The 19265-nt window shown below is 38.5% G+C and overlaps 1 protein-coding gene across 1 annotated transcript; it reads right to left on the minus strand.

The window, feature by feature from the left end:
- Positions 1 to 1606: 1606 nt before the first annotated feature.
- LOC110061485 (GPI-anchor transamidase component PIGU-like) lies at positions 1607 to 10123 on the minus strand. The gene is made up of 12 exons (XM_089298468.1): positions 9942 to 10123; positions 9265 to 9329; positions 8654 to 8725; positions 8182 to 8244; positions 7988 to 8088; positions 7471 to 7571; positions 6150 to 6247; positions 5357 to 5508; positions 5040 to 5183; positions 4256 to 4380; positions 3378 to 3520; positions 1607 to 2296 (listed from the first exon to the last, which is right to left on the minus strand). The coding sequence occupies exons 1-12, from the start codon at positions 10075 to 10077 to the stop codon at positions 2183 to 2185; spliced, it is 1314 nt and encodes a 437-aa protein (XP_089154594.1). The 5' UTR covers positions 10078 to 10123; the 3' UTR covers positions 1607 to 2182.
- Between the last annotated feature and the right edge of the window lie 9142 nt (positions 10124 to 19265).

Genomic DNA, 19265 nt, shown 5'->3' on the forward strand with positions numbered 1-19265 from the left:
CAAATGATTGGAGAAACTCTGTTTTGTGGACCAATCAGAAGCAAAACAAATCAAGAAATAAACGCGAATTTCCCCCCCTAAAGGTATTGCCAGTGATCTAGGACGCCTGCCAGCAGTGGTCGGAAACTTTGCACCATTTTGTTCGTAATTACGTCTCTGGTTCATAGGGAATCGACAAGGTTAGCTAGAAATCGCACAACTTCAACGTTTTTAATCTTAACAATATTTAGGAAGAAGTTCAGTAGGCTGAAGTTCTCTATTCTGCTTTTGTCAAAATCACTAAATTACGAAAACTTCATTTCCGCTTGTTTTTCAGTTGCGACTAAAATGGCACAAAGTTCTTCCTGCCTCGTTTATGAGAAAAGCGTTTCTTTCAGGGATAGACAGCTGATGATCAACGATTCGGAGGAACATTAGTAATTATTTAACGATGAAAACTGCATAAAGGAAAATAAAGCGGAGCGTACTATGTCTGCAAAGGAGATAAAACACAGCTGACAACGTTGTCGTCAAGAGCGGTGAGAACTAACACGATCATAATGACCAAATGTCGTTAATAATTTACAAACGTTTTATCTGAGAAGCTGAATAACCTATCAGATCCTGTCACTTTGATTTGCATTGGCAATCAACAAACCGCACAACGAAGCCCATAGGTTTACACCATCATTAACAACATTGCACAAAATATATTCTCTTCACATGAACGTCAACAAGATCCGAAGAACAGGATTTTATACCACATTCTTCTTTCTTTATTAAGTTTCCCTGCTTGCAATTTTTTTTTAAATTCCTTACTGGAAAACAATGGATCCAGATACATTGATGTTTGGTTTCAACGCAAGCACGGCGACCAAAGTTGAAGACAGTGACAATGTCATGATACAGATGGCCTTGAAACAAGTGGAAAACACTCTAAAAGAGCTTGGTATAAGAGCATCACAAGGATACGCGCTGGGATATGAACTGGGATACATAAAGGGAGTTCTGGAACATGTTCTGAAGATTGTACCAGAGTCAGTAAACAAGGAGGCTTACATGAAGGGGTATGTGAGCGGTTACATACAAGGAATGCTGTATTCTTTTAATCAAGGACAAATGCAGAGAGGGAACCCGGACAACAAGCAAAATTGAAAATGTGCGAAGTGCTGTAATCTTCTCGGCCCGGGTTTCATTTTGTCTCGGGAAAATAAATTACACGAAAAAAAAAGTAATGCTTCACTTGAACAGGAAGATGTTATTATCTTCAATCTGCACTGTCCGTAGAGACTCTAATTCAACATTTCTCTCGCTTTCTTGATGTCAAAGCACTTTGTAATCCCTTTGCAAAAGTATTTTTTCGCACCAATTGATGAAAGGAAGAAACTAACATGAAAGTAACGGAAAGACATTACAGGACAAGCGCAGCTAAACAATTCTTATTCAACGACGCTGCCAGGCAAACCGTCATTGAGGACCATCCCCCAATACGTTGTTCAATACACAAGAAGACAGTTCTTTTCAGAACTGTAGAATTTCTGATACAGAGATTCGTAAAAGAAAGCCCTCTGTAGTTTTCTTTTTACTTGAATTAAAAAAAGAAAAACAAATAACCTATGCACAGGGGTACTTTAAATTACTCTTTATTACATGTATACCACAAAAACTAAAACTACCACGATAAGTCATTCGTGTCGGCATCGCCAAGTTTCCACTGCTCACGCTGAACAGAACGTACACCATGAGCTCACGGTAATTATTTTTTGCCGAGCATTCTGTAGAGACATTCAGGTGGTATCGGAACTACGTTCGAACTTCGGTAGACAATTCGGAAACTCTTCAGCAATCTTCGGGTCAATTCGAAGCATTTCAGTGGACTGCTGGATCCATTTCGGTCACCTGAAACATTAGGAGGGCCATCGCTCTTTTCATTTCACCTTCTGGGTGGGATGTTGATGTAGAGGAACATGATCCCAGCGCGTAAAAGTCGGACGGGCTTTGCTTACGCGTGTAAATGTCCAATAATTTTTGGACGTTGCCGTCCCAGATGTTCCACAATTTAGGCAAATATATAACTTCAGTAATTTAATAAGTTACGCAAGTTCCTTATGTCCAGCACATGATGGTCTTGTAACCGGTGCGCGTAAAATGCAAGGTGATGTCCGAAACTGTATTTAAGTTTGTCTGTGTCCAGATTACCGAGTTACCGTAAGATCACAGAAGCAGCGTCACCCTCCAAGACGGGTGGATAAATTCCATGATGAAGATCATACTCACGACGGAGAAACGCAAACAGAATGTCAGACGTCAATAAGATCTGCAAATGAAGCAAAAAGAGGAAAACCTCAAGACAGCAAAACGAATACAAATGATGCAAAGTTTGGAGGTAGAGGTAAGGTCGAACTCCCGACCACAAAACATTGTTACGTTGTCTCTGTTGTTTACTTCTCCGTTGGACTCGGTAGATTCAAAATGCCGCTTCTATCATAGCTTTGGAAGATCTGAAGACATCGATGTCAGAATTTACAGCCTTTTTTGGTGGGAGGGGGGAGGGGTAAGCAAAAGACCTTTTTATGGTTTCTGACGCCATCTTGCTTGGAAGCGAGCACGGCAAAAATTACAGTAAATGTATGGGAAAATTCAAATGGTCGATGCCCAATAATTTGAGAGTGATTAACTTTCTGGGTATTTTATGTGTTGCAGGAAAAAGATAAAAGAAGACAGTTTTTTTTGACATAAGATTTGCTGTGAGGCGAGGAATTGAATTTTTAGTTTTTCATAAAAATGTCTCGAAATTTTCCGACGAATAACGACTCGGTTTTACAGAAAATATGTATGGAAAAATGGAAACCTTTATTGTGGCTATTCTAGAGAGGCTATTTCTCTCAAACTTGATCCGTAAATTCCTTTACCTGATATCTTAAGTTTTTAATTCATAAATATTTCGAAACTCGAATTTTCCGTGGGTTGTTAGACATTAGATTTTCCATTTTTCCCATACATCTACTTTAATTTTTCCCGGGGTGTAGCTCCAAGCAAGATGGCGTCAGAAACCGTGAAAAGGTCTATTATGAGATCACTAAGACCAATGTCTATGAAACCCATATAAGCAAGACTTCACATTTAACTAAACTACGCAACTAAATTGCCTGAGTGATAAAAAAATTAGTCCCAAAGACAATCTTATGGCTAATTTGTCTGAGCCCGCAATTTTCTCTTCCAGTTGCTAAATAACATGACGTATCCTTATGACGTAATGCTGACGATCCAGTCAGAGTCAGGCTCGTGAGTGCGCGTCAGTGATTTGATTGGATACGAAAAGTGACAACCTCCGAGTGCTGCAACGAAGATTTGCCGACACTTGTTGTGTAGTTAAGTATTAATTAACACGACTATACCTGAGCAGTAGAGTACGCCAGTGTTATTGCAAAGAAAAAGTTAGCATTTGCACTCCCTGCGTAAATCCACAACTGCCAGAAGACTGGGGCCAGGAAGGAACTACAGAGTAACATACACGCCACCAAGAAAGTGTTTCGGAGATCTAGAAAAAGAATTCAAGAAAATTGCATAAGTTTATCAGAGGTGTGGTTGCCTGCTGGTTAGAGTTTGACTCGACGTTTGAGCCTAGCTGAACCTGTAAACGGACTAGGAAATACACGTTGGTTTTCTCATGTTACGGAAACACTGATATTCTGCCAATATACTTAATTTTAATAAATGCAACTGCTGCAATCTGATGAGCTGTGCCACCGCACACTATTAGTCATTATTAGCCAACTGTGTGCTATTGAGAAACCCGTGAATCAACGTGTTCTATTTGAGAAATAGATTCCATGTTGCCGTGCGTCTGTTCAGTAACAGATCACAGATGATGTCAAAATACGGTATGAACATCAGTGACACACTCGGCCAGCACTTTTTTGTTCTTACCACATTTTGACGTCATCTGTGATCTATTACTAAACAGACGCACGGAAACATGGAATCTACTTGTTTTATATAATAAAGAAACGAGACAAAATGCTAATGACGTCATCTATGAGTCTGTCCTCCAATAGATCATAAGTGAGAACCAATAAAAGTGCAAGAAGGACTTGACTTATTATATAATCGCTGAGAGACAGTTATCACTCGCACGCTGCTCCATTTCTTTGAAGTGATAGCTGATGAGGCCGAAGGCTACTCCTATCACGTTCCTATCCATTGACCTAGAAAAAAAAAAATTTCTCTTCAACAGTTGGCAACTTCGAGGCGTTTTGACACTGAATTGGCTTACAGGGAAATATGTGAATCCACAGTGCCAGGAGGGACAGTGGAAGTGCGGTATCACCTAGGGCAGGATAGGACTTCATAATAGCCATCACGGAACAGAGTATACAGGCGAGAAACGTTGGATTATTCCTGAAAGGAAAAAAGTTTCATGCTGTTACGTTCTGACTTTCTCCAAGTGTTCGAAGACCCTGTGTTGTTAAGTACATGTACTTAACAAGAGCTAGAAGGAAAGCCCTTTGTGACTTTAAGAACATTGATATTGACGTTGAAACCCAGGAGGGAGCCATTATGTAAACACTGTTGAAATAGGTTTTAATGGTATATTTCTTTTATTTACTTTTACCTTGTAATATACCGATATTGACGTTGAAACCCAGGAGGGAGCCATTATGTAAACACTGTTTTATTTTACTTAACAGTGGGTAACGATTTTTATTGAGGAGAAAGTAGATTACATTCCTACAGGCGCGCATCCCGCCACTATTTTTGGCCAAATCCCGCCATCCCGCCCCAGTCAGGATGTTTATCCCGATCCTGCCCCGTTAGAGTTGCAGTTTTCCCCTTAACGCCCGTAACCTGTGATTTTCTGTTTTTCATCCCGCATGCCACTTGTCAAAATGAGCAAATCCCGCTCCCGCCGTTAAAATTTCCATTAAAATTGCTGTCTTCCCGCATCCCACCTTCATTTTTATTCCCATCCCGTATCCAGCTACGCATATGTTGGACCCCGTAAGAGAAACAACATACAGTAAAGTGGATTGAGTGAACCAAAGAATTACGAACCATACCTTAATTTGAGGGTCAAAGGGATGCAATAGAAAAAGGCATTGAGTTGAAACACCCAGAGAAAGAAAATCCTAAAATGTTCAAACATCTCCGTGAAGAAGTACCAGAACAGTCCCATGTTTGGTGTGAGATCAGAAACCTGCAGACTGAAGAGCAACAATAAAAATAAGTCATTTTAAAATTCTGTTTCTTCAGAAAGCAAGGAGATCTTCCAGTTGGTTGGTAAAATTTAAGTGTGGTAGCCTGGAAAATTAAAATTAATTTTTCTGCTACCAGAGAAAAACTCAAGTTCCAATGAAAATGTACACTTTCTACTTACATAAACCCATGAGTTGCCCTTAGGAAGTCCCACGAGTTGAACACATGATAGGACATGCTAAGCAAAAGCACTGTCCATATAATAAAGGAAGCAACAACTTGACTAACAAACACAACAGTCTTCTTGCTGAGTTCAATATCAATAAACCTAACCTGCAAGAAATATGTTTAAAAACATCCATTAAGATAGTGATAAGTTAATAAAGATGGTGAATTTTAAGCTCGGTAATGAAATGTGAAGGTGAATTAATCAACATGACACGAGCCTGGGACAAAGAAAAATTCTGAGTCCCCAACAGGAATCGAACCCATGACCTCCCGAACACCAGGCGGGCGCTCTATCCACTGAGCTCCAAGAACTCATGGAGAGCAAGGTCATTTAACTGAGTTCATATATGACACGAGTGTGGGACAAAGAAAAATTCTGAGAATTTTTCTTTGTCCCACGCTGGTGTCATGTTGATTAATTCACCTTCACATCCATTAAGATAATCAAAGTAAGCTATTTTAGCCCCTGACAAGCAAATGAAATGTCTCCTATATCACATAAGACTGCAAAGAAATTTACTTTATTGAAATTTTTGGGGAGCAGACAAACTTATCTTATAATTAGAAATACTCAAGTAGAATTACTCCTAGTCGCTTCATGCTATTGAAACCAGAGAAAAGCACTGGCCTGATGGGCTACTTGGTCATATGCAGATTTTACCTAATACACAAGAACTGCAAGGAGAGCATATGATTTGACTTAGCTGCATTTTGCAGCTTCAATGAACAAGATGACACAAGTTTACCTTCATCAGTATAAGAATTACAGGAGCCAATAATGTCACAGGATAGAGGGAGAGGTAAGTGCCAACAGCTACCCCAAGGGTGCTGAGAAGAATACTCCCTGAAGAGAAGAATAGTATATCTTATTAACCATACACTTCATTTGGTAAAACGACATCAACAATAAGCAATAAGCCAAGGAGATTATCGCCTGGTTTTACAGAGGTTTCAATAAAAGCTGGTAACTGCCAAATTGCTCTGTCTATGTCAAGCAATTTTACTAACATTTGATGCCTACCAGAACTTTTCTGAAATAAACAAATTTCAGTTATCGTACATGTAACAATTCTACTTCTATCAGCTGCCTACTTCGCAGCTTCTTCCTGTTTTAACTGACTTGTATGCTAACTAAATTCTAAATCCCAGCATGACTAAAAGAACCTATTCCTATAGAAAACAAAATATATTCCTGAAAGAGGTGCAGTATTCAGTGTTCAGTAAACTGTTGGACTGTATTGACCATCAGGAGAAATATTAAGCTACAGTCAAACCTCCCGTAAGCAACCACCCAAAATGTCTAGCCTAGGTAGTTGCCTATGAGAGGTGGTCGCTTACGAGAGCTTAGACCATATTGGGTCAAAATTTTCCCTAATTAGCATATGGCAACTGCGGAGACTTACCTCATGTTTTAAATGTTTTGTTCATGTGAAAAGTCAATTTTGAGAAAAAAATCTGGTACTTCCCACTGAGAAATTTCCATCTCTTGTACTACCGAGGATTGCAATAATGTTACAACACCTTATTATCTAATTTATGCTCAATTATCTGTCAAGGGGTAAAACAGAAGAAAAATTCAGAGGTTTGGCTTTAAAAGAGGGTGCAGTTGCTTACGAGAGGTGTTCATTTACAAGAGGTTCCAAATATAGTGATTTGATTGGAAACTTTTGGTATTTTGGAAAACTGGTCGCTGAGGAGAGGTGGTCACCCCCCAGAGGTGGTTGTAACTGGAGGTTCAACTTTATTTCTCAACTTGAAGTCAACAAGGTACATTAACCACCATAGTGAATTAGTGAAGCTGACATTCAAGTGTTACACTTTGCTCTGACAAAGGACTAATACTCAAAGTGTCAGCTTCACTAACTTGCTAGCTTCAGTAACTAAACTGATTCTTTAGAAAAAGATGGCAAAATCAGCTTCCTGCTCCAGCAAGAAAGTCCCCACTGCACCTACTTCAGAAGATTGCATCAAATCTGGATTATTTCCTGTAAGAGGATAGTTGATAAGTACGTGATGCCATTTTCTTTATGAAAAATTAAAAAAAAACTCTTGCTCCACAAACAGTACCTTTTAGCGAAAAAAGAAGTGTAGTTGTTATTGCTAAGTTGGTGAACATCACAGTAGAATGAGCCACACAGGAACCAATGGTGTAGGGGTTTAACAAATAACTACAGAGAAAAAAAAGAGTTCGATGTTGAGATCAAAAATTGTTCTCTGTTTTCTGGAATTCTCTCCAAGATTAAAAATGATTTATAAAACAGATGTTTCACCAAGCTTTGCTTGCCTTCTTCAAAATTGCTGAAACCGTTGAGGTAAGAGAGGTTTAATTCTGTATAAAGCGCTTTATTTTAGCATACCATAAACACCAGCAGATAAGCTGCACTCACAGATAAGCCACATCCCAAGCTTGGTCACCATAAATTTGAGGACAAATAAGACATGTTTTTGCACCAAGAGATGCATAACAATTTAAATATCTATTCAAAACACACGGCAAGATTGTACACTTCCATAACTCTATCACTCAATACAAACATGGAAAATGTTTTCTATTTCATTAGCAGAAAGAAAAAAGAAAACTTACATGGACGAAACTAGCAAAGGAATGCCATCCAAAGAGTCCAGTTTGAGCAAGATTGGCTCTAAAGACTTATTTGATTTCGAATTCAGTGTCTGCTCTTTCAACTGAAAACAGGAAACAGTACCATGTCAATCGAATGACTCATAGTTGAACTAATGTTTGCCTTGCTTGTGTGGTAAGTAAATTATTACATGTACCAGCATTTGAGAGTGAAGACTGGCAAGCTTGTAAAGAAGCCATCCGATCAACAGATCTCCCACCTGGCGACAAAATAAAATAAAATAAAAAATTAACTCAAGTAAAGAGTAGAAAAACAATGGAGAAAAAAAATTCTCTCTGTTTTGCTTTTGTATTGATAAAACTGTTCAATCCTTGTGTTACAAAAATAAATCTCTCACTCACAAATCAATGTAAAAGGAGGCTACAGACATCACGTCCCTGGTCTGAAATTATTTCAAACCTTATCATGTCACAATTTCTAAAGTTCCTTCTGTTGCTCAAGGAATTTCAGCTCAAGTCATGTTGTTCGTCGTGATTTTCAGCCTCTGTGTCAATGTTTCAATGTCATGTCACATATCAAATTTTTACCCTAACAAGGTCTCGTAAAATCACTGGAATCTATCCCCTGTGTATTCAAAGTGTTTAAACATAGTGAAAATTTTAACATACCACAAACAAAAGTGGAAACAACTTCTCTGACACCTGCTGTAATCCAAGGAATACTGATAGCACCAAGGGAGTCTTAATAAAAGAAAGATTTGTTTTCATTATTTTATACATCATTCATTTTCGACAGCACTGTGTAACAAAACTTGACTTCCAGCTTTTTGTATACATTCTACTTTTCATCTCGCTCTGTGCAAAGAATGTAGACACCCAAAAGGCTGGAAATAATACTAGATACGGTATGTTTTTTGGAAAAGTATGAATGCATATTAAATAAAGAAATTTAGTATATTAGTCTTGGTAGTTCCAAGAGGATAGGGACTGGTCCCATAATAGCGGCTGCCAGACACTTTTTGGTGGGGTTAAACCTAACTATAATAAAATATTGCTACCTTTGGACAGTTGCAACTACAATTAAACAACTATATTGCATTCAATCCATCAGAAACAAGAAAAAATGTATGAATGTACTTGTTCAATCCATGCTTTGGGTAATAAAAGCAATCAATAGGATACTGGTAATGAACTTCACAACCAGCTTACTAGAGGGTAGTCCCTGTATTTCATTTTCTGTGTGCCAGTACCCTTAGTATCACAACATTTTCAAATCTCACTTCATGTACTATATCTCCAGAGTATGGTGAAACTCCATGCTTAACTAGAGAGAGGCCTTCCTGTACTGAAAAAGATAAAAAAAAAAAAAAAAAGAAACATCAAATTGTGGACAATCCATATAAAACCTCTTGTAAATAAAATGTTATGGGCAGATTCTCTAGACACTAAAAGGTTTTCTTTCAAATACAAGAGGTAGGCTCGGCACGGACAGCACCCCCCGGGGGCGTACTCCCCGTACAGTTTCCTGTGGGGATGTGCAGCCCAAGCCTTAAAACCTGCCCCCTATTTAAGACCAAAATCTGTGATTTTCCAAACCCTAATTCAGACCCGCGCGAAAAATCAGTACCCCATTTCCGACCTCTAAAATTAGCACACATCGCTAATATATGACCACAGCTAACCGGAATTGGCTACCACGTGCGTTTAAAATTCGAGAAGGACTATAAATTTGCCAATATTGATGTGGAGAAAATAGTTCCCAGTGTAAATCCAGAGTGAAAAACATACTCTTTTCAGACCAAAACCGCTCAAACCATACCCTGCTACCAAACTAGTCCCTCTAGTAAAACATACCTGAATACGAATGGTTTAAAAATTTGCAGTTTATGGGTCGGGTTTTATATCGAGTACAAACAACTGAAACAATAATAAGCTTAGAAATACTTTGAGAACATGCCTCTGTTCCAAGCAGTTAATGGTGTAGAAAGCTCTATTCTGTTAATCAGCCAATCTTTAACTGGACTGTAAATGAGAACCAAGCGGGAAGCAAAGGCTACACAGAAAAGAGGAAAACTCCTCTTGTAATCCGCCATCTTGGATACAGACGGGAGCTGGTGCCCAGGCTGCGGAGAGCTGCAGTCTCGTCCCCACCCCCCATAGCCCTTTTCGTTTCTCTTAGCCGGCGGAATCGCTGGCGGGGCCTTGGCTAAGAGAAGCGAAAGGGAACGCCACCGGCCAGCGGCCACCCCCTGTTAAACGGCCAGTTATCAAAGTCCCGCAATTGTTGTTACTTTAAAAATGCTGTAAATGAAACTCATATTAAGGCGGAGTACACGTGAATTTCATTGAGATTTTAAGAGGTTTAAAGAAGGAATAGAAGAAAGAAAATGATTTTTGGAACACCAATAGACAGTTGATAACCACGCGGGTACTCTTACGTAGGTATCAACTGTCTGGTGCTGTCCATTTACTAATTTTAACTTCATATTCTAATTTTAAAACTACTACTGCTTTTCAATATATCTTATTTCACTAAGTTTTACAACTCCCTTGAAATTAACAAAATGTTCCACAGCAGAGATTTATGGGATGAGCTAAGAGTTTTTGGATCGCTTGAAACGTGATCGAGATATTTCCATTAAACGCATGTTAAGCTGGCGGACAAATGGCATTCAGGTGGACCCCGGCCTTAACCGGCTACCTCTTTTAAGCGGCTGCGGCCACCTTTTGGTCGTCCCGATGAGAGTTTTCTATTGTCCTTCCAGTTACCCTTGTGAGGCGGCCACCCAAATTTAACACATTCAATTCAGGTAGTTTGGCTTTGTTTTGGAGGAGACGATGACAAATAAGAGTTCGAGCATTTAAACACACGTTCAGTGTTGTCTGCACGGGATTCTGTGTTGCCTTAAAGTATTTGAATAAACTGACATTTGCAATAAGACTCCAATAAGCCTTATCAGTTGTATCACTCGTATCGTGTGCTAATTCTTAAGCCAACTCCCATCTCCCCGAAGGTTCCACTGTGACTTCAATCGAAGTCTCCAGTCCGGCTTCTAACTAGCAAAACAAGACAGGACGTTGATTTTTGACAGAATATAATCAGTCATAAATCTGATGATGGTTAGAACTCTAACTTAATTAGTTTACAGTGCAAGGCCGGTTGGAGCTTGGGTTGGAGCCTTCGTGGTTGTCACTGTGTAGTGTCTTTAGTCTATGTCGTGCTCTTGGGGAAAACTCCCATGCATGCTCAAGGCCAAGGAAGAACATCCTACGACGCCTGCGTTGAGAAATGATTGGAAAACGTTATTTCCAAAGGGTCTTGATAATAGCAGGCAAGTCAAGAATTTAAAGAAACCGACAAAACTTTTGAGTTCAAAGACATGTTTCGACAGAAACTGCTGTCAAGCATCTTCAGTTGATTAATGTACAAAGCGTTGGAGGTTGACTTTATAAGAAGTAGAAAAATGCTAATTGTGACAACAAAATGAAGCAAAGCGTGAATGTGTGAAAATTGAAGAAAATTTAGTCAGAATTCTAAATCTTCACTGAATTCTCGAGCTCATAATCCAGTTGTTAATTAGCAATGTTGGTCAGCGATGACAGTAACATCTCAAATGAAATAGACAAGTTTCATTTCCGGCTTCCTAAGTTTTAATTCTTACCCTTGCATATACAATGAATAATTGCTAACTACAATGCACAGTAATATCAACTAATAGTTGAAAAGTTCTCTATTGAACATAATAGTTGATATACAATATATTCTGAATAAATAAGGCTAGACGGTAAACCACTGATCCAATTATCACTCACTGGGATCCCAGTAATTCACCCTAGTATGTTGATAAAATTATACTTCAAATTGTAAGTAGCTTACCATTATCAATTCGCTTAGATATAAATACAGATACACATTGCCTTTCAATACTAATTACAAAACTAGCTAGCTCATCAGGCAACTGATTAAGATCGACCAAGGGTTCTCCTGAAGTCACGTGGTATTAAATTTCATTTAATTAGATGTTGGTTTTTAGAATTTAAAAACTTATTTGCACTTTTGAAAACATCAATTTCATGTTGGAAATGATCCTTATTAGGTTCCTCATCTTCCAAAACTAAATCTTTCGTTTTACCGATAAAACGTCTGAAGTCTCTCGCTTTATCCCCCCCGCCCCCACCAAAGCATCCACACAACATGACGTCTTGTGTCTACACTGATGTGATTAATCAGTTTAATTGTAAAACTTCTCCAAAGGTTCTGATGCCAAACCGACTCCGAGTGAATACCGACATCAATGATAAATGCACTGATGAAGTGGAAACACACCTTGTTTTGCCCACCTTGTAAAGTCACCGTCATTCACTCAACCTCATAAAGATGATTTTTCAGTAGCTTGAGTATGTTTCCGGTTGAAACATATCTTGGATGTGAGGTATTTCTAAACTAAACGCCATACCGGTAGCTCCACCTTTTACCAGAGTTGGATCTTCAACTAAGATCGCTACCTTTGGTTTATTCCATTAGTATACCCACTGGAAAGCATTAGAGATATTCCGGCATCATAAGAGGTTGAACCTTAACTTTTTTCTGTATTATATGCGCTTCTAGAACGTCCGAAATTCTAGTTATCTCTCTATTAATAAGCTTGCTTTCTAAAACTCAGATATAAGGGATAACTGATGACTTCCATACAGATATGTATGAAGACGGAAATCTGTATAATCATAGTCAAGTTTGTTTGGACATTGGTGACCAAACGTCGAGCGCTTCGTTTCAATGACAAGGACCAGGAGCCATAATCGGGGACGGAGACCGTAAGCGCGCGCCATTTCAAGTATTGGGGTTGTCCCCATGATATGGGACAATAATTCTATTTTTAGAGCAAATTGCGCCATCACCTGCGGCACACGCGCGTACATCCTGCGAGGATTTTTGCGGATGTCGCGCGGGGGAAATGGCGTCCGAAATTCCCGAAATGTTTCATGTTTTTGCCCCACAACTCAACGCGTTTACGTCTGTTGGAATTTTGCTTAAGTATTTTCGTCGTAAGCTGCTCCAGTTTGAGTGAAGTAAGACAGTGTCGAATTTAGGTATGTTCCGCTGTAAGCTTATATATATCGCTGACCAAGTTGTGTTCCGACTGATGCTTCTTTTACATGAGCTGTACATTACTCCACTTTAAATTTCACATATGTTGAAGATTAACAGCTTTTCCATTACACAGCAAAAACCTAGCTGGATATATTTAGATATAGCAGAGCTTCAGGACTTCATAGTTTCCTAGCTCCTCTTGCCACACGCTTGCGAGGAATTTGTCAGTCTATCGCGACCAAAAAGTAAAACAAAATAATTGCTAGTTTGAGTTTCGCTTGAATTGTAAGCAACGCTTGATGTTTCATCAAGGCTTAATAACTTTACGTCCGTAGATACTGCTCAGTTTTATTCGTGTAAAAATCCAGTAAATTCTCTGTTGTCGATGAATGAGAGCGCCCGCCGATGCGTGTTTTGTACAGTCAGTAAACATGACAAACTGTACTTCCGCCGCACTTTCGTGTGAAAGCGTACATCGAACTCAAACAATAGCTCTATAGTTTTTAAATATGTTTAAGACTGATAAATGTTTGAGAACATATTAAAAGCTAAGCTGAAAATATGTAAATAAAGCAGAAACAATCAGCAAAGTTACATGACGCTTTCTTTAATCAACTTGGAATAACGATTTCGATTTTGATGATCGAGTTATCAAAACTCCTTGCCTATTTTCATTTTCGCAGTATAAAACTTCACTATGCTCATGTTGAAGAAACACACATGATGTTAGTAACCTTTTTTGCATTCGTGAAATTTGTTGCAGCATCTCAGCACAAAAGATAACGAAAGAAATCTTTGTCAAGACTTGTTGACAATTGAAAACACCGACTCGGACTTGAAAGTGCACGAGCTGCATGCACTATGCAAATGAGCTAATTGTACGCGTCAGACTTTCCTTTCAAAAACTTTTGCAAACTCACCAAACAAGCAGAGACAATAAGAAACCATCAAAACAGGTTTTGGTTATGATTAAACATTGTCTGAGAAACTCACAAATTAACTCGATACCAGAGTAGAGAGTTTTCTTGCTATATTCTTAAGCATACGCGTAAGCTTACAACTAGCGTGAGCAGATCTCATTATTCATTCCCAGCGCGAGATTGAAGTCTTGTTTTCGACCCTGAAAAACCCACCTTTTCCGTTAGCTCAGAGCACAAAACTACATATAAGCGCCCTGGTTCGTATTCCCTGCCTTATTCCCTGCCATCGCTGTGAAAAATACGCAAGAGAATCTCTCAACTCTCACCATTTGATCACGTAATGTGACAACATCCACGCGAGAGCCCCTGACATGTGCGTGAATCCGCGCGGATATATGACGTCAGGATGGCGCAATTTGTTCTAAAAATAGAAAAATTGTCCCATATCATAGGTGCGCGCGAATCCCGAGACTTACGGTCTCCGTCCCCGATTATGGCTCCTGCAAGGACTTGATCTACATCTTGCCCTGTGAAGAAACATCCATAATGCAACCTATTAAGATGTATTATCAACTTTTAAGATGTACAAAAAAGACCAAAAACATTTAGTTTTACTTTATTACCCTTCCTAAAAGTGAGACATTCAGCTGAAACGCTGAATCTTTCTTGGCATTTAGATGACATCGTATAATCGGCTAAAATTAGAGATAGTAGAATGTGCCTTTACAATTTTCGCTGAAAAATGCTGGCGGCAAAATAGACAACACAGCTGTCGAGATCATGATGCAGCAATCAGACCTGAAGAAAGGAATTAAAACAAGGCCTGCCGCGAGGTATATAGATAAGATGCGGACCCTCTATTTGTGAACTTCTCACCAGCTCGCCTCCACCCTTTTCCTATTCTCCCCCAGCCACCGCAGGTTAGTGAAACAGTGCACTTTCATAAGTAAATGGAATGATAATAGACCCTATTCATAAATGGCTGCCGATTCAAAATTCTTTTGTATGCATTTAAATTAGCCCAACTAACCTCGTTTGAGAGTAAAAATTCCTTTGGGCTAATTTTAATACATACTAACAAAAGAATTTTTAAATGACAGCCATTTATGAATAGGTTCTATAAGATCCCTTAAAAAGTTCTTTCACATTAGTTTTAATCTATTGAAAGTAGCAACAATAAAGTTGACCGATTTTTCTATTTTCGTTTATCTCAAGCTGTCTTGGCAATGAGACAGTCAAGAGAAGATCACTGATCAAAACTCGATTTCTCCCGTTTTTTCGCTGATAAGTCCGCTGAACCAGCGGTTAAACCGAAAGAAATGATGCACTGCAGCACTAACGATTGAGAGCCTGCTCGCAGGTTACGCCAAAGAAGCATAGATTACTTGCAAAACAATTCGGACTTCAATTTTTCGGACGTTTTATTTCGGACGATTAATTTCCGGGAAGAGATATTCTCTTGTTTTCGGACACTTTTTATCTCAGTTTGGTCAAATTTCCGAAAAAATTTCGGACACTGTGATGAAACGTAACTTAAGTAAATTTACGCCTAAAAAACACGATTTAGACTGAAAAGACATCTATGAATCGAAAATAATAGTTTTACTGTGCCTTTAGAGATATACCGAGGAGAAATTAATACAAATTCTATCAAGTCGTTACGCATCTCAAGCAGCGTCTCAAGTATCTCAACTAGAGTTCTCCTCATAAAGGAAACTAAGAGCTTTGGGGTTACTTAAAAATTTTATACTGCACCGTAAATATTTCGGACGCTTAAAATTTCGGACACTTTTTTGTCCGAAATCAAAATCGTCCAGACTTTATAATAAATAGCTGGAGGGGTTTATTTTTTCAGAGCAAGCGATTGACGAATTTACAATAACGCCGGTCTGCCTCATAATCGATGGAGTTCTCTATTGGTTAAGAACAAAAGATTATTAAGGTAACTTACCTTGATAATCTCTTGCCAAGAACGATTCTTTATTACCGAGAGCTTTCCCTTGTTAAAGATATCTTCACGAACACTCATGAATTAGAATTCTGATATCAAGGGAATAATCTTTTCTGCACTGAGATCCTCTCACAAATTCTAAGAATCATTAACTAAGCTTTTTTGTCTCGTTTCATGTCCATCATCAGCTGATTATTAACAGAAAAGTTTCATTCCAAGACTGGGACATGAACGTTGACTGAGCCGAAATGTTTCGCAAAGAAAGCGTTTTACTTTGATGGGCTATATTTACGTTGCCTGACAAAATATGGTAAAATATATAATACTTTCTTTTCGCTCTGGTCAGGAGTATAATGGGCTCCTGCTCTGGCTAAGAAAACACAACTAAAAAACAGCTTAATCTAAGTCTCATTCTAAATTTGGCTTAAACTAGGAGCAGATTAGAAAATTATCTCTGTCTAGGGGACAGGCTCTTAAAAGAAAGTTTTGTAAGCAAAAAAGAAAACGCCGCAAGGGACAGCGTTTTAATTACTGTACAAACCGGCAATAAAATGATCGAAGACTTCACCATTTTAACCTAAACTTCTATTACCTTTATGCGCCTTAAAACTCACGTGATCAGCAACAAGAAAAAGGAAAATAAAAGTGTTTTCCTGAAACAAAAAGAATAGAATATAAAATAACATTATATCTCTCCAATAGACATCCTCGAATAATGACTTATTTGTCTTTATTTTGCCATCAGAGAACTGTTAGAGCTGATAAACGTTTCTCAGTTCTTCTCACCTTAATCGTCAAGTGTGAAATATGAATGGCACTCATGGCCGTGAAGTTAATTATGACAAAGTGACTCATTTAAAATGGAAGACACGATGACTTGGTAAAATAGATCCATTAGGTCTTGCTCTACTAATCATGGTGGAAAGGGCGAGTTCACAGGCAGGGTGATATCCATTCATTAACATCATTAGTCATCTTAGAGATTTTCTTCCTTTCAACAATGTCGTTGCATTAATAACTTACCATTAGGTTTGGAAACAAATGATAACAAAATGTTACCGGCCATGTCGAAAACTGGTCTTATTTCTGAGAGATTTTCACGTGCTCTCTTTCGATTTATTTTGTGTTTAAAACCTGTCTAAGACGATTTATGAACAAACTCGAGAAAGTCCTTTTGGTTATGACTATATGACTGTAGTAAATTTTGACATAGATTAGAAAATTATCTCTGTCGAGGGCACAGACTTTTTCAAAAAGTTTCATAAGCAAAACAACGCCCCAAGGGACAATGACCTAATTAAAACACAAAAACTACAGTGATTGAAGAAGTAGCCATACGTTTAATCTAAACGGTTCTTCGTATTACCTTTACGCCACTCAAAGCTCAGGCGTTTAGCCAAATAAAAGTGTTTTCCAGAAACACGTAAAAAAATGAAAATAGAATATAAGACTAATATTACATCACTCCAACGATTATCATCATGTGAAATTATTTACTGTCTCTTTATATTGCCATCAGAGAACTGTCAGAACTGATAACCACTTCGTAGGTCTTCTGTCTTTAATCGCAAAGGGTAAAGTATGAATGGCATTGATGACTGTAATGCTGTGTTAAATCTGACTCATTTAAAAAGGAAAACTCGATGACCTGTTAAACAATGTATTCATTATGTCTTTCTCTGCTAATGGAGAGGGCGGGTTCACAGGCTGGCTTGATGTTCATTCATTAAGGCCATTAGTAACCTTAGAACGTATCACTGAAAATTAAGAGGCTTTATACAACTTGCAAACTGCATGTGCTTTGCTCAGAAAGTCTGGTTTCAGATTATTATTATTAACATTTTTTGAACTGCCACATCTGAAAAGCACGCACGACAATCATCAATGCGGGATGTTATTTTTGTTACGATAAGTTTCACAGAATTACAGAATTATTATTTTTGTAAAGTTTTAGTAAGAATTTTATTGGAGCTCCGCCCAGCGAAGCGACGCTAGCGGAGCACCATAGGTATATGCGAAAAATTTTGAGAGCAATTCCGTTGATTCCAAATTTCGAGTTTAATCTGTTAAGTAGGATTTCGTGGGAAACAGTGTCAATTACGCAGGGTCGACAATAGTCCAGCCCCACATGTAAACCAATGTGAAATGTCGCATTGTGCAAGACATGACGGCGCGTCGAGGTACAAACTTACGAGCTTTCAAGGTCTTGTTTTCGTTCATAACACAGAAAATTAGCTCTTTTAGCACTTAAACTGGAAAGAGGAAATACCAAACAATGTTTAAGAGACACCAAAAAGAAAACTCGTGGGGTAGAGAGCACGATATTTTTCCTTTGACGACTGCAAAGACATGATCGATGCGCTTTCCGCGGATTTAATCATCAGAAAACAAAGCGGTAATGTACATTACTGCCTGTTGGATTCGCTTTTTTAAAGGACTGGTAAAGCTACGACCGATAAAATAACTTCAAAGCCGTCGACAGAATTCCAATTATGCTTTAGAGCTAAATATTAATTTGAGCAACTGCACGTCTTTGAAATTTTTTAGAAGTTTTTCATGTTTGAAAAGCATTTGATTTCTCGGCTTTATCGGGAATGATAATCATTCTAAAACGAAGTTTCTTCAACATTTGTTTCATTCGACCATGATTGTAGATGGGAAGCAGCGCGACAAAAGGCGAGGAAGGAATTAATAACCTTTACAGCTACGACCGATAAAATAACTTCAAAGCCGTCGACAGAATTCCAATTATGCTTTAGAGCTAAATATTAATTTGAGCTGCACGTCTTTGAAATTTTTTAGAAGTTTTTCATGTTTGAAAAGCATTTGATTTCTCGGCTTTATCGGGAATGATAATCATTCTAAAACGAAGTTTCTTCAACATTTGTTTCATTCGACCATGATTGTAGATGGGAAGCAGCGCGACAAAAGGCGAGGAAGGAATTAATAACCTTTACAGAAGTTCACCAATAAGCATTCAACCACGCTAAATGAACTAAACAAATAAACCGAGGCACAATAAGAAATTCACCGCGTGCGAATGTCAATTATAATTTCCCGTGTTTGCTTTAATCGTGTACTTAAAGAATGTATACCGTCATCAAGAGAAGATCAAGGTAAGCTTTAAAGCCCCGGCCAAACGATCGCAACATATCAACGCAACATATTGCAACATGGTTGGGCGCAACATATTGCGTCCAACAATGTTGCAATATGTTGCTTTGGCATGTTGCCATCGTTTGGTCGGGGCTTAATACCTGGATCTTCTCCTACCGTCACGCATTCAAATTTCCACATGAAGCATAATTACACTGAAGG

The sequence above is a fragment of the Orbicella faveolata genome, unplaced genomic scaffold, assembly GCF_042242905.1.
Source record: "Orbicella faveolata isolate gen_17 unplaced genomic scaffold, um_ofav_v1 contig_3, whole genome shotgun sequence".
Taxonomy (NCBI): Eukaryota; Metazoa; Cnidaria; class Anthozoa; order Scleractinia; family Merulinidae; genus Orbicella; species Orbicella faveolata.

Excerpts from the sequence above, each read along its gene's own strand:
- LOC110061485 (XM_089298468.1), bottom strand. The coding sequence starts at position 10,077 with ATGGCGGATTACAAGAGGAGTTTTCCTCTTTTCTGTGTAGCCTTTGCT. Across the intron at positions 9,330-9,941 it reads ATTAACTGCTTGGAACAGAG|TACAGGAAGGCCTCTCTCTA; the intron begins GCATGTTCTCAA and ends TATCTTTTTCAG. Across the intron at positions 4,381-5,039 it reads CCTTTGACCCTCAAATTAAG|GAATAATCCAACGTTTCTCG; the intron begins GTATGGTTCGTA and ends TTTTCCTTTCAG.